Source organism: Phyllobates terribilis, unplaced genomic scaffold (genome assembly GCF_046119375.1).
Source record: "Phyllobates terribilis strain yellow unplaced genomic scaffold, ASM4611937v1 Scaffold_3__8_contigs__length_932513732, whole genome shotgun sequence".
In the NCBI taxonomy this organism is placed as follows: Eukaryota; Metazoa; Chordata; class Amphibia; order Anura; family Dendrobatidae; genus Phyllobates; species Phyllobates terribilis.
In genome coordinates, this window is record NW_027362763.1 from 521,159,298 (window position 1) to 521,176,000 (window position 16,703).

Sequence of the window (16,703 nt, forward strand, 5' to 3'; positions counted from 1 at the left end):
TCTATTTTTTTCAGGCAATCGCAAAAGTAATATATATAGTACCATAGATGGTATAAATATTCATTTGAGGTGAGCATGTACAGAATATGATCAGATAAATAAATATTCAAGCACAATTTCTTTTCAATTCTAAAAAAAAGCTAAACAAATATATACAGAGGAAGGATGGTTGTGTGCAGAGGAAACTTGAGTGATTAGTTTGGAAAGTGAGCTTTTTTCCATGTGTATACCATTAGCCAGGAAGCAGGCGGGGCGAGTTACTTCGCTAGCTCAGCTGCAGGCACAGTGAGTATAGCTGCTGCAGGCAGGGCATTGTAATAACGTACTGAGCCATGGATAGTGAGGCAAAGAATGGAGGCACAGGCAGAGAAATGCAAGCTGAGCCCATGCTGAATTCACTGGATATGGCTGAAGAACCAGTCAGAACTGCCCAGGTTAGAAAGAAGAAGAAATCCAGCAAGTGGAAAGTTCTCTCCCTGGTAAGAATCCCATTCTAAGCTATTTATCTTTAGTACAAACTGGAGGAGAGGGTAAGTACATCATTGAAGAATAGGCCCTGTTAATCATTACTGTGGTCAGATGTTGTGCCTGGCTATATGAACTGATACATTGTTGCTGCAGAACTGTAGAATTGTACCATAGAGTTTGTATGTGAAGAGATTTCTACCAGGACTGTGACTGATGTCTAAACTACCTGAATAAGAAAATGTGCAAAGTGTCAGTCAGATATTGATCTGGAGGAGAGCGATCGCTGGAATATAGTATTAGCCCGTTAGGTTTCTGGATTATTATGAAAAAATATGACTTTTAAGACTGTGAGCCCTCGTGGACAGGACCCCCTGCCCTACTCTACCAGTGCGCCTCGTTTGATGTTTCATGTTCGTGTCCCTGTCTGCCCCTACACTTGTAACCTAATGGCGCTATATAAATATTTAATAATAATAATAATATAATAATAATAATGATCAGTTTTGTGGTGAGTTTTTTAGGCTGCTTATCTTTGCTCCATAAAAAATGCAGCGTCTTACAGTTCCAGCAAAGTGATGGGACTTATAGAAGTCTGATGCCCCCTGTGCTTCTTTTCTACGCAGCTGCGGTGCGTGTTTCTAATCAGCAGCATGTCAATTTCTCTTTCTCTACGCTGGGTTTGATTTGCACATTTTTCCCATAGATTTGCATTAGATGTGGAAAATCCACAGGTAAAAAATGCTTAATTGTAAAGTGCTGCAGAATATGTTGGCGCTATATAAATAAAAATGATTATTATATTATTATTCATGCCCTTTTTTTCAGGCTTATGCACATGATATTAAGGTATGTGCACATGTAGCAGAAATCCATTCCATGTATATTGTTGTAGATGTCTTTGCTGTACTTAGAACGAGGAAGAAAGCAGTTGTGTGGGATGGATTTCTATTGTGGAAAGTTATCGCAATGGAAATTTGTCTAAAGAAGCCTCATAAAGTCACCTATCATGCTGTGATAGACCGAGTCCCTTTGGGTCTATACTAAAGAGGAAAAGAAAAAGTGCTAATATAGAGAAAAGAGGGATTTTTGCACCGTTTTTTATTTTTTATTTAAAGTGTACCTCCACTTTCACAAAAAATGATTATACTGCAGGACACTGCATTATAGCCATTTTTCAAAATCACTTTAAAGGAGTTGTCCAGCCTCGGGGTTCAAGTCTGAGGTCATGCTACGTGACTGCAAACTTGTGAATCCTCACAGCGCGAACACTATGTGCTGTCAGGATTCCCTGGCACTGGTCACATGCCAACTAGACGTACGTGACCTCTTACAATGCAAGTGAGCTGAGTGAGGCCGGACATGTCTAGTCTGAATGTGTCTGGAAGTATGCAAATCACATAGTTGCGGTCGCATAACTGCCAGCTCCGTGGCATCGGAGAGTCCTGAGAGCATGCACTGTGCACACTGTGAGGCTTCATAAGTCTGCAGTACCATAGAGTGACTGCAGAATTGAGTCCCAAGCTGGGACAACAGCTTTAACTTTACAATATATTTTTGCTGATAACCCAAAGCATGAACCGATGGAAGTTCATGCTGCAGGCTACATTAACGTAAGCAGCGTCCTGCTTGTGATTCTTAGGCCACGGCCCCACTATCAATATTTGGTCAGTATTTGGTCAGTATTTTTTTTCTCAGGAGTGGGAGCCAAAACCAGGTGAGGAACAATCAGAGAAAAGGTATAATAGAAACAAGTCACCAATTCTGCATTTATCACCCACTCCTGGTTTTGTCTCCCACTCGTGAGAAAACATACTGACCGAATACTGATAGTGGGGCCATGGCCTTAGCTACTGTCTTCAGTGTGGGAGCGAGCACAAAATCCTATGACACTGGCACCAGCAATAAAGACGTCAGCCTACGAGCAGGAAAAGGATGCGTTAGTTTCATGTAGTCTGCAGCACAGTCTTCGGGTTATCAAACATGGCTAATAATGTGATTTAAAAAAATTATACTACAATGTCCTGAAGTATAATTGTTTTCTTGTGAAAGTGGAGGAACACTTTAAGTTAAATCAAATATATATTTGATTGGAAAATTTTGGTCAAGTCTTCTCCAAATATCTTACAATTAACCATAAGACCTCTTTCGGACAGCATTTTTCAAAGCCATATTTATATTATTTTGTACACCATAATATGATAGTATTAAAAATCAGTTAGACTATTTACACTGCTGTTTTTTTTATTTTATTTTTTTAAATGCAGCATTCTAATTTTATAATCTAGCAACAAACGAAGGCTGTGTTTTCCACGATGGCTTTTCTTCAAGTGTTGCTCGATTACTGGAGGAGTTGCTCTGACCTAATTCGTGAGAGGCTTCCTGGATCTTCAGGATCTGTAATACATGCTGCAATTTTTTTTTTCTTGTGGACCGTCGGACTGAGAATAAAAATAGAGCTGTTCAAAAAAATAATTAATAACATGGGTGTGCAGTGAGTGTGTTATCCAATTAAATATCAGACAGCACACATCCAATTTATGTGCTCGTCTGCATGAGCCCTTGTAGACAGGATAAGCCCATTGAAGTGTATGAAAGCTGCTTGAAACATGATTGCCTCAGTTATGTTTAAAACATTGAAAAATTTGTGCTCATTCCATACGATTTTTTTTCCCTCCGTTTTAAGCTAAAGGTCGCAAATTCTTGAAAAGTAAGCACAGATGAGTGAGAGGCTGCATGGTCACACTCGAGCAACAAATTCATGATACCATAAAGGTAAATTACAACAGAAATGTACATGAAGGGGTTGTCCATATTAGGACAACCCCTTTTCAATCTGAGTGTTTTTCCCAGTTAAAATAAAAACACCTATGCTCACCTCCCGCATCTGTGCCGTTCCAGCGGTGTTGGCACTCGCATTCCCGGGGTTCACTACCTCTTGATTACTCATACGTCTGAGGGTGGGGACAGTGACACCAGCTGATTGGGCGCAGGGCTCAAGTGACATAACAACCTTACGTGAGCTAACAACGCTGAAACTGCGCTGGCATGGGAGGTGACTACAGGTGTTTTTATTTTAATGGGGCAAGCATTCAGATTGAGAAGGGGTTGTCTTAGTAGTGGACAAACCTTTTAAGTTCCTCACTGAAGGTGGCACTCAGATGCCCAAATTAATTAAGATGCACACACCGGCACATTGTTCATCAAGACTAGCATGGAAAATATCAGTCATGATGACTCTGAGCCATTAGGTTGTAATCACATATAGTGTGTTTTGTTTTTTTTCTTGTCTGCATGAAAACGCAGACTATCGACAGACAACCATAACGGAAATTCTATACTGTTTTGAGTTTTTTTTTATGCTTTTCTGATTTTATTTTTTGGTCTGTTTTTTTGCTACTAACATATTTTGATCTCCGTGGAGAAAGACTGCAGTAGTAGAGCTGAATTAACATGTCTGACCGTGCAGGAACATGGTCTGAATACATCACCGCTCCTGGGCAGGGTTGGAAGCAAAAGAGAGTATACAGACAGGACAGTATGGGATCACAGCTGATTCTTTCTGAGAGGTAAAACATGTTTTGAATCAGACAGGGCATTGTTTTACCTCACAGAAATAATCAGCTGTGATCCCATACTGTCCTGTCTGTATACTCTTTTGATCAGACCATGTTCTGTACGGTCAGACACAGCCATTACACAGTACACAGCAGGGGCACATTTATAAGATTATCTCAGCACAGGAACATTTTTTTTTTTTTTTTTTTTTAACATCCAATTGTGAAACTTATTGGAATAAAAATATCTATTGACTAAAATGTCCTTTGTTCATGGGGAAAACCCCTTTAAGTTCTTATTGGGCCAGTCTGCTGTTAGTAGTGCATGTGATAATATAAAAAAATGTACTTATCCCTAGTGATTGTGTCCCGTGAGCTTTATTGGCATAATACAAACCAACAGCAAAATGGTTAAGAAAAACATCTTTTTGTTCGTAAAGAACATATATACGGCACTTGGAATTTGGTAGCCATTCTAATTCTGTATATATATTTATTATAATGATCACATGTATTGCACGATGCTGTCACCATGAGAATGCTGGATAGTGTGAGTAGGCAGCGTATTTTGACCCCAAGAAACATTAGTTCAACACTTTATTTTGGTAATTCTAAAGCATATTATGCTGGTGTTTATTTATTTTGGCAGTACCTTTCTATAATTTCTTCGTCCAGTCTAGACTATGTAGATAAACATTCTAAAACAAACTGTATTTACACGTTATAGACCCCTTCCTTCTATGAGGTGTGTGACCCATGAAAAGCTTGATATTTTCAGTATCTAAAAACTTATTCAGGAAAAAGCTAAAGGGAAAGGACTTGCTCAGTAAGGCAGCAAAGCAATAAACAACATAAATAATGGCTCCTACATGTTCGTTTTGTCAGGTATTGGTAGCAAAGCAATTTTTATAAACTTGTACCAGACCATTAAGTGGAAAATCACAGCTTTATTTCAAATATAAACATTCATTCATAGAAATTTTACTGTGGGCAGTTGGCGTGTATTCCCTCAAATGCTATTGACAGAATTGAACATAACCGCGAGCTGTGACAACATAAAAGTAAGCATAAAAGCTCTTTTGTAAAGTGGAATCCAAAACTATAGCACAGAAAACAAATAGCACTGAGGCTAAGTTCACACGAGCATGTATCCAATAAATAGCAAAAACTGGAGGCAGCACTCCAAAAAATGATGGCAAAGAGAGGGGTTTATTATGCCATAGTAGCTACGTTTTGGTTCTAAGGTGGGCTAATAAACCACTCTCTTTGCCATAATTTTTTGGAGTGCTGCCTCCAGTTTTTGCCTTTTATTGGATGGTTTGGTTCTTGCCAGGGGGCTCCGCACCCATACTTCTGTTGCTGGTGTTTTTTTTATGTAGCATCGGCGTCTCTGCCCCCTGACAGGCAGAGACGCTGTCCCCCTTACCGCCATGCTCCTGGCCCGGCGTCTTCCGGCTCTCCTGCTGCTGCCGGCGCACGCAGCTTCCCGGGCACTGTGCGCGCACTCCCTCCCTCTTAAAGGGGCCGCACGCGCCATCCTAAGGAGTCCCCGGAGGACTTCTCATATAAAAGGCACCTCCTCCTAAATGGAGGTGCCTGTGCAAGGTTGTAGCTCTGTGTACTTACTGTGCTTCAGCCCTCAGGTCCTGCTGCCAGCCTGACCACCAGTCCGGCCCGCCAGCCGAGTACACTCTCCAGCCCGATCGTCTGCCTACGGTCCAAACCTGCCAGTCTATGGGCCAGGCTTGCCTGCCTACCCGGAGAACATATCAGTTACCTTCCGTGCCTACCAGCCAGCCTACCTGGAGGCTCCTGCCAGTTACCCGTGGTGTCTGCCAGTCCGTCTACCCGGATCACCCGTCAGCCTGCCTGCCATGCTCTTCTGCTGTACCGGTCAGTCCCTGCCTTCTGACCCGTGGGAGTCACCTGCTCTCATACAAGGACTGGTCCAGAGTAGCACCTGGTCCCTCTGCTCGGTCTTTCCCTGGTTCACGGAGTCGATTGAGCTGCCGTGCGACCTTGGTCAGTCCGAGTTGATACCTAGAAACGCCCCTCTGGTCCCTCCTTGCACAGCAGCACAGAGGTTCCACCACCCTGATACGTAACATTTTATATGAATATATGTGTGTGGCATATATATTGTGGCAAGACGACTCGCTCGGCTGCAGTCGGAAATAGACACAGGAACGGTTTCGTCTGCGGGTTTATTTTATCAGCATGAAGCACTGCAGACTTCAGCAAAATAAACTCCGCCTTGTTGGCATAAAGGTAAAACAAAAGACAAAAGGATAACACAATCCATATGTGTGCGGGTTCGCCTGCACCAATTTGCAGCACACTCCAGCTCCTCCTGAGCTGGAGCTCCATAGTCTGGAGACTTGCCTCTCCAAACGCCCAACAACAGAAGAAAAACAGTGACTGAGCATTTAACCTTGTTCAGCCACACCCTGCGGTGGAGATAGGGTGAATGACTTCCCTCCCGTCTTTGTCATTCACACAAAACCACTCCCTTCACAACGGTGATTTAACCCCCCAACATATAACAAGCTGGAGAAAAGTTGTAGGTTCAGTCCACTAAGGCTAGTAGCCGTAGTGAAACATATCTCCCCTCACATTATATGCAGTACAGACCAAAAGTTTGGACACACCTTCTCATTTAAAGATTTTTCTGTATTTTCTTGACTATGAAAATTGTACATTGATACTGAAGGCATCAAAACTATGAATTAACACATGTGGAATTATATACTTAACAAAAAAGTGTGAAACAACTGAAAATATGTCTTATATTCTAGGTTCTTCAAAGTAGCCACCTTTTGCTTTGATGACTGCTTTGCACACTCTTGGCATTCTCTTGATGAGCTTCAAGAGGTAGTCACCGGAAATGGTCTTCCAACCATCTTGAAGGAGTTCCCAGAGATGCTTAGCACTTGTTGGCCCCTTTGCCTTCACTCTGCGGTCCAGCTCGCCCCAAACCACTCTCCTTCTTGATCAGATAGCCCTTACACAGCCTGGAGATGTGTTTGGGGTCATTGTTCTGTTGAAAAATAAATGATGGTTCAACTAAACGCAAACCGGATGGAATAGCATGCCGCTGCAAGATGCTGTGGTAGCCATGCTGGTTCGGTATGCCTTCAATTTTGAATAAATCCCCAACAGTGTCACCAGCAAAGCACCCCCACACCATCACACCTCCTCCTCCATGCTTCACAGTGGGAACCAGGCATGTAGAGTCCATCCGTTCACCTTTTCTGCGTCGCACAAAGACACGGTGGTTGGAACCAAAGATCTCAAATTTGGACTCCTCAGACCAAAGCACAGATTTCCACTGGTCTAATGTCCATTCCTTGTGTTCTTTAGCCCAAACAAGTCTCTTCTGCTTGTTGCCTGTCCTTAGCAGTGGTTTCCTAGCAGCTATTTTACCATGAAGACCTGCTGCACAAAGTCTCCTCTTAACAGTTGTTGAAGAGATGTGTCTGCTTCTAGAACTCTGTGTGGCATTGACCTGGTCTCTAATCTGAGCTGCTGTTAACCTGCGATTTCTGAGGCTGGTGACTCGGATAAACATCCTCAGAAGCAACTGCACTTGGGGACACTTTCAAAGTTTTCCCAGTTTTTCGGACTGACTGACCTTCATTTCTTAAAGTAATGATGGCCACTCGTTTTTCTTTACTTAGCTGTTTTTTTCTTGCCATAATACAAATTCTAACAGTCTGTTCAGTAGGACTATCAGCTGTGTATCCACCTGACTTCTGCACAACACAGCTGATGGTCCCAACCCCATTTATAAGGCAAGAAATCCCACTTATTAAACCTGACAGAGCACACCTGTGAAGTGAAAACCATTTCCGGTGGCTACCTCTTGAAGCTCATCAAGAGAATGCCAAGAGTGTGCCAAGCAGTCATCAAAGCAAAAGGTGGCTACTTTGAAGAACCTAGAATATAAGACATATTTTCAGTTGTTTCACACTTTTTTGTTAAGTATATAATTCCACATGTGTTAATTCATAGTTTTGATGCCTTCAGTGTGAATGTACAATTTTCATAGTCATGAAAATACAGAAATTTCTTTAAATGAGAAGGTGTCCAAACTTTTGGTCTGTACTGTATATATATATATATATATATATATATATATATATATATATATATATATATATATATATATATATATATATATATATATATATATATATATATATATATGTCCAAAAGTAGGTGGACAGAAAGTGTAATAAGGTTATGAAGGGGGAAATTTATCAAACACTAAATTGCAGCCGCCTGTCTGGATCATCCTCCAATAAACCATGAATTAGACGTGGATGATAAGCTTTCCACCCAATAGATTTCAGGATTCGCATGATAGAAGCTCGTGAAATTCCCAATTCCAAAGAGGCTCTTCTGGTGGACTTTTTTGGACTCTGAACAAATGTATCAGCAACAAGTTGTTTATTATCTTCTGTACAGACTGTTTTGGGTCGACCAGTTTTTGGAGCATTAAGGATTGAGCCAGTGGCATTGCATTTGTCACGACTGCGGTAAATGGTTTGTCTCTTTGGGGCTTGAGTACCAAATGTTTCAACCCAATTTTCTCTAACGGTTTCAGCATTTTGAGATGTCCAATACTCTGTTAAAATCCATTTTCTTTGATCTGTATTTAAATTATTTGCCATTATGTGTTATCTGAATTATATGAAAAGAAAACAGATTTGGGGGAGATATATCTGTGAAAACTAGATCTGTGAAACTGGCTCAGTTGCCCTTAGCAGCCAATCAGATTCCACCTTTCATTTTCCAAACAGTCTGTGAGGAATGAAAAGTGGAATCTGACTGGTTGCTAAGGGCAACCGAGCCAGTTTCACTTTACACCATGTTTGATAAATCTCCCCCTTCATAACCTTATTACACCTTCTGTCCACCTACTTTTGGACCTCCTTTTATAGACATTATACACATACTATATGTGTGAGAGGTGATATGTATCACAAAGATTGCTATCATCTGTGATGTGGAACACAGAAGTTTCTCTCCAGCATGTTATGGGTTTAAGGGTTAATCAGCCATGACAGTGTTGGGTTTTTTGTGAGTAGTTGTAAGAGATGGGGGTGACGGACACTCATTTTATCTATCTATCTATCTATCTATCTATCTATCTATCTATCTATCTATCTATCTATCTATCTATCTATCTATCTATCTATCTATCTATCTATCTATCTATCTATCTATCTCTGAGAGGTCTCATAAGCGTATTAAAAATCATTCAGAGTTTCATCCAGAAAAGTGGAACGATTGTTTTTTTACAGCAGCAGTTGTTAACAGGACCATTTACAGTTTCCTATGTTGCAAAATTGCAATGTATCCATAAAAATCAGAAGCTATACTGTGGCTCCATACGGCATCTGATTTTTTTTTCACACACCAACACACTTGAATAGGTGAGTCTCATTGGATTTACAGAGGAAACTCGTGCATGCCGCAACTTTTTTTTTTCAAACGCAGATTTGGTCAGTGAAAAAAAAAAGAAGCTCATCTGCACTGCCCCATTGAATAACATTGGTCCGAGCACTGTCCGATTTTTTTTTTTTCATGGACAGCACTTGGACCGAAAATACGATTGTGTGTATGAGCCTTTAGTATAATAATCCAACCCATGCAGGTTACAACATGCCCCCACTGTGCTCTAATCAGCCACCCCTTTCTTCAGATTATAATCACGCACCCACTGTTGCAAGTTAATGAACCCCCATAACTGTAACATATCCCCCTGCAATAATGCTTCCAGTCCCCCTGGGATAATAATCACACACACCCTGTAGTACAATAAAGGATAATTATAAAAAAAAAAATGAAGTTACCACCCTTCTACTGTATAGAACAGAGGATAACATGCTGATCACTGGGGGCCTGACCGCAGGGGGTCTCCAGAAGTCAGTCCTCAATAGATTGTCTTTGAGATTACCATGCACAGTGTTTGACAATTTCTCACAGTCCCACAAACAATGAATAAAGCGGAGACCAAGCATGCACACCTTCTCTCCATCTGCAGTATATCACTCCTCAGCCCCTGTATACAGCCTACATCTGCTGTACATACTTCTCTAGCCTGTCACGGGTGTGTTAGAAGTGACAGTCGCCCTGCAGTTGGTTGCAGGAGATCTCTACGTTTGGCATTACAGACATATTCTTAGAGGCTGTATCTAGGACCCAGCGGCTACCTCCCTTTGGCTAATTAACTCCCTGCCTGGGTGTATAAATACCTGCTGTGTTTCAGAGGGAGGTGCTGTCGATATTCATTACTACCTGTGAAAGCTTTAGCAAGAGCAGTACTTCATCCTCTCTGGAGCTTGAGGACGTGTGCGCATTTGTCTGGAGTTCATCTAAAGCTAAACAATTTCCCCCTGTTTGTCCACCCCTGTTGTCTATAGTGTTTAGTGGAGATCGACTAGTGCTTATCTCCTCCCTTCCCTAGCCTTAGTCATACGCCAGGGAAACACAGGGCGAGGCACACGTGCGGTGATTGGTGAAGAGCCAATACAGGGACGTTAGGGGAGACAGGGTGACCCTAGATCAACCTAGGAGGTCTCCACCTCCCCCCTTTCCCTAGAGTCTGGGCTCCCTTTCCTTCTTCCCTTTGTGTTGCACTAAATCTTTCCCACACCTTGCGTGACAGTAACGCTCCTCAGCTGCTGTTGCTGTATACAGCCTCCATTTGCATTACATCGCTCCTCTAGATCTCGTGCTCATCTCCGGCAGATAGGAAGGCGTGGCATAAAGGTACATGGCGGCCATAAGAAATTGCTATTATAATAATTGTTCAGTGCCGCTGGGCAGCTCAGCAGCGCTGTACCTTACAATAAATCACTTGTGGATGTATTACAATCACAGGTGCTATTGTGATGCGACTACAGGTGATTTTATAAAAGGTACAGTGCCGCTGAGGCACCTGGTGGCCGTTCTGCCCTATATAGTTATTAGGGGACTGTCCTGGGTCATCCACCCCTCTGCACGCTAGCTCCCCTCTGACTTTTACTGCATTTGCAGTGCTTTTAATGTGCAGTGTATGGTAATAACCTCGTTCTTAGTTTGATTTAATTATTTTGAATAAAGATAAATTGAGAATCACAGGTCTAGCTCATCCATAACATTTGCTCACTCAGTTTATTTTGTTTACTTCAAGAAATATGGTTACAAATCAGATAAACATAGTTGCTGTAGAAGAAGGAAGAATATGTGGGTTTGTGGCTACCGACCCAAAATAGCTTTATGGTTTAGGAAGTGATATTGCCTAAAGCTCTTCTAAAGACATTTTACATCTCATAATGTGGTATAGTAGGGAAAAACAAGACAGAATAATATATTGAGAAATGACAAACATGAAAGAGCTGTTGTAATTGATATTAAGCACCATTCTGAATGGGATTATCAGGGGAAAAAAAATCTGCTCCTGATAACTTGGCCAGCAGTCTTTCATAAGCTAAGGAGAACAAAAATAAAACGTTGGCATTGCCATTTACAGCTCGCTATAAAAACATTTTTGTATCCAACTCTTATCCTGTGTTTTATTATTGTTACTGGCTTATGCACCCCTGTGATATTTACAGGTTGGGGTTTGTACAACAAGACAGATAATACTATCTGGCTGCTTTTAAATCAGGCCACTCAAGTGAATGAGTATTTGTGGAGCCGCTACGACCCACATGCTGGCCTCACTACACCAGTGACCATTGTATATTATATGGCAAGTAATTTTCCATTATCCGTGGTATTTTTCCATTATCCGGATGCCACTGCCATCCGTAAACTAAGGCCTTTAAACCCCCCTCTATGAAACAACTTATCGCCAACATTTTTTTTCCAGTAATCAGATGCCTCTGCCATCCTTAGGTGAAATGACTCCATTATTCAGTCGCCTGTGACATCCTTAACCCAGTGGCTGTAATGGATAACAGTCATGGAAGGGAGAATAAACTGTTGGTGGCATTGGGAGACTGCCCCAGAACTTCCTGTCAGTCATTGTTTTTTATGGCATCAGCATAATCTTGGTGACATCAGGAGGACTTTAATCACCTCCTTCTTTCTCCTCATTGTGTCACCAGACTGGGGGGGGGGGCAGTGCTGAGATGTCCTAGGTCCTCCCCCTTTTTTTTTTCCAGTGGCTGATGTTAATATCCAATATTTCAGCGGAGATTGGGCCATCAGTTTTGTTTTATAATTTGCTTCTGAAACCACAGGAGAATTTGGAGCTAGAGTAGAGATGGTGCATATCGATTTGAAGGACCCTGTCCATCAGTCACATCAGTAACCTGTGGCCGCTGAACTGGGGCCCTGAGAACCGCCTCTTACTGTCATGGCCGAAAGTGTTGGTGTTGGGATAATGCTTATTGTTGTGTGTATATATTGCAACAACTACGATTTATTGCTGTTTAATAGTGCCCGAGTTTGTCTGCAGCAATGGTGTTATATTTCCAGTAAAGCACTGTTGAAAAAAAAAAAACAACAACTAGGAAGCTACTGCTCAGTGTGTGTGTGTGTGTGTGTGTGTGTGTGTAGCTGAAGCACACACATTTTATTTTTACTTTGCAAGCTGACAGACAAGATGCTAAGATCCTAAGCTATAAGAAATATCACTGTTATCTTTGTTCCTGAATAAATATATATTCACTGTTGAACAGCTGGACAGTACAGATTAATCCACTTCCAACAGTTGGCACCCTTGAAATTGCTCCAGAAAATTATTGCAATTACACATGTTTTGTTATACAGATGTTTATTTCCTTTGTGTGTATTGGAACAATACAAAAAAAACTGAAAAAAAGGCAAATTGAACATAATTTCACAGAAAACCCCCAAAATGGGCTGGACAAAATTGTTGGCAAAATTGTGGGGCAAACAGCTTTGTTTCAAGCATGTGTTACTTGTTTAAAGTCACCTGTGGCAAGTAACAGGTGTGGGCCACATGAAAATCAAACCTGAAAACAGTTAAAAAGGGGAGAAGTTGACTCAATCTTTGCAATGTGTGTCTGTTTGTGCCACACTAAGCAAGGAGAGTAGAAAGAGGAGAAGAGAACTGTCTGAGGACTTGAGAACCAAAATTATTGAATAATATCAACAATCTCAAGGTTACAAGTCTATCTTCAGAGATCTTGATGTTCCTTTGTCCATAGTGCACAATATAATCTAGAAGTTTACAACCCATGGCACTGTATCTAATCTCCCTGAATGTGGTCGGCAGAGAAATATTGATAAAAGGTTGCAACACAGGATAGTCCGGATGGTGGATAAGCAGCCCCAATCAAGTTCCAAAGAAATTCAAGCTGTCCTGCAGGCTCAGGGTGCAGCGTTGTTAGTGTGAAATATCCGTCGACATTTGAATAAAATGAAACGCTGCGGCAGGAGACCAAGGATGGCCCCACTGCTGACAGACGTAAAATAGCTAGACTGCAGTTAGCCAAAATGTATGGGAGTAAGCCAAAATTCTTCTGGGAAAGTGTGTTATGGACAGAAGAGACCAGGATAGAGCTTTTTGAGAAAGCACATCATTCTACTGTTTACCAAAAACAGAATGAGGCCTATAAAAAAAGAATACAGTACCTACAGTCAAATATGGTGGAGGTTGAAAGATGTTTTGGCTTTATTTTGCTACCTTTGACACTGGATGCCTTGACTGTGTGCAAGGCATCATGAAATGTGAAGAGTACCAAAGGATTTTAAGTCGCAATGTAGTGCCCAGTGTCAGAAATTTGGGTTTGCATCCTAGGTCATGGGTCTTCCAGCTGGACAATGACCTCAAACATACTTCAAGAAGCACGCAGAAATGGATGGAAACAATGCACTAGAGAGTTCTGAAATGGCCAGCAATGAGTCCGGCTCTAAATCCCATAGAACACCTATGGAGAGATCTTAAAATTGCTGTTGGGAGAAGGCAACTTTCAAATATGAGAGACCTGAGGCAGTTTTCAAAGAAGATGGGTCCAAAATTCCAGTTGAGAGGTGTAAGAAACTTGTTGATGATTATAGGAAGCGATTGTTTGTAACTATTTTTTCCAGAGGGTGTCCAACCAAATGTCCGGCCCATTTTTGAGGTTTTGTTTGAAATTATGTCCACTTTGCCTTTTTTTTTTTTTTGTGTTGTTCCAATACACACAAAGGAAATAAACATATGCTATTGCAATAATTTTCTGTGAAAAATACTTCATTTTCTGGAACAATTTCAAGGGTGCCTACACTTTCAACCATGACTGTACATTCTGCCATCATCAGCTGTTATTTTGATTAGCATGGTCTGGCACAATGTCATTGTTGTGGTATGACGCACATGTGACATTGCGCCAAGCACACCAATCAAAAGAAGAGCCCCAGATGTTGTCACACAACGGGTGGATCTCAGGGCTTCTATTACTGACGTGGCCAATGTATCGGATCAATCTGCACCAACTCTATAAAGGAGTGTATCCATCAAAGAAAGTGATAGGAAATCATTAAGATGTATCATAAGTTTCATAATAATGCTGGCTTACTGCCTTTTGATATTTTCCCCTTGCCATCAGCTGTCATTGAACTACCCTTTTAAGTTTTCATTTCTACATTAAGAATATTTATTTAAAGGGTTTTACCTAGGATCCTGTGGTGCTGGCCTAAATGTGTTCTTCTGATGGTAGCATGTTTGCCACAATCCCCCCCATCAGTAGCTGGACTTGGCGAGTATGCGTCAGCAAATGTATGTATGTGTATATAATATATATATTTATTGTGACACTCACTGGCAAAGTACTGGAAGGGAGATATGTAGCACTGAGATTGTTAGCTCCAGTAAAATAAACATAGGAAAATGTTCCAGCACACAAAGTGATGAGGGGTTAATCAGCCATGTTTAGTGCTAGAGTAATTAAACACCTGTAGAGAGGGAGGAGGTCAGAGGATAAATCTCCAGCCTTTTAAAGCATTTGTTGTGGGGTGGGTCTGGAGGAACAAACTCTGGAGCTGTTTTGTCATGTGAAGGAAAGCTAAACATTGGGCTGTTTGTTCCAGAAGCCGGCGGTTACCCATAGCAACAAGAACTGTGCCGCACGTTATACTTTGTTTAACCTGCTAGGCTAACATTGCCGTGGTTTATGCAGTGCACTTAGTAATAAACCACGGAAGACTTAGAGACACTGCTCCTGTGTCTACCTCTATGTGCAACCAAGTGCGCCAATCTACCACATTGTAGATATATATATTATACATTGTGTGTGTATCTTGCAGATATCGAATCTACTTAATCTAATGCAAAATATAGCACTATACAACGTGCAATACAAATATATATTATAGTTATCTGAGTAGTTTCTCTATTTCCCCTAGTCATTTAAAGGAACAGGCAACAGTAAAGAATACACAAGTGATCTATAGGCTGCAAATGGGGGTTGCCAAGTTCAACCAGTTCAAACTCCTTATATTCATCTTATTCTTTTCATACTCTATAGAAGCTGAATGATCAGATCTTCTATCCAAGACTGCTGAGGTTTGTGGGAGTTATGGCAGCTGTAAAAGGCTTTGGTGGTTTCCCTCAAACTGGAGAATGGCTGGGATTTAAAATTCTGAATCACAACTAAGGAAATTGTAATTATCCCACTCTGGAAAGAAATATCCACACATTATTTTCCTGCTATGGTGGACCGTTGTTCTATACTTGTTTTTAACAAATATAACCTTAAGGATGAATAAAACTCATGGATAAGTAAATCCATGACAGTTTATACCCACAGACGGAAGGAAACTGTTCTGCCGGGAGAAAATTATTAAAAGAAAAAGTCAAAGAACTCGACTTATTGCATTGCATAGACTGGTGGTCCTAGGTGCAAAGATGAGCTGTAACACAGAGACCATTAATTGTCAGCTGATGGGAATACTCCTGGGAGGTAATAGAAGCCTGGTAGGAGACTAGCAAGGTATTGAAGTGGGAGGATTGGATGGCAGATTTTAATGGGGGTACTATGGTTTTATATTTAACAACATTTGCTGGTCACACTGCTTGAGAATTATCCATGATCTGAATAGTTATTTAGTACACATCTAGTAAGCAGTGCCATTCTCAGTCATTTATGATATGGTAACAGCAGAGAGATGTTCTTTAAAAAAGAGCCAGAATTCATTTCTTCTGCACATTTTAAGGGAGTATCCTGCCTTTTTTTAAATATTAGATCGCTGGGTATCCGACTATTGTCACCCCTCCGATCAGCTGCTTTAAAAGGCTGTGGCGCTTGTGCGAGTGCAGTGCATCCTCTTCAATGTATACTGCAGCTTTCAGGCTGGTTTGTTCTTGCCTAAGCTGTATGTTTTTTTTTTGGCAGCCCTAGGATAAGCCATCAATTTTAAAAGGCTGAATAACCCTTTTAACCACAAGTCCAAGGATTAACATTTTGCATGTACTTACAGTCCTGCTCATAGTTATTGATTCCCATGAAGTTTAAGTCCATAATATGGAATATCTCCAGAAAAAAAGAATCAAGTGGAACAGTTTTTTTTTTTTTTTTTGTATAGAGCACTTGTGTTAATTATAAAAGAGCAAAGGATAAACAATTTAAAAACAATGTGAGGGAAAAATAGAAAAACATATAAAGCTTACTCTGATACTGGTATTGGCACCCTTTACATTAATTTAGTATGGAAACACATTTTGACTTGCCTGTGGTAAAT

At 41.0% G+C, this 16,703-nt stretch overlaps 1 protein-coding gene across 1 annotated transcript in view; it reads left to right on the forward strand.

Annotated features, from left to right (window-relative positions):
* Positions 1–227: 227 nt before the first annotated feature.
* Positions 228–16,703, forward strand: part of LOC141257115 (ectonucleotide pyrophosphatase/phosphodiesterase family member 1-like) — a 129,885-nt gene continuing 113,409 nt past the window's right edge. The window contains exon 1 of the mRNA XM_073671259.1: positions 228–479. Coding sequence (XP_073527360.1) covers positions 333–479 — 147 coding nt within the window. The 5' untranslated portion in view covers positions 228–332. The remainder of the gene's footprint in view (positions 480–16,703) is intronic.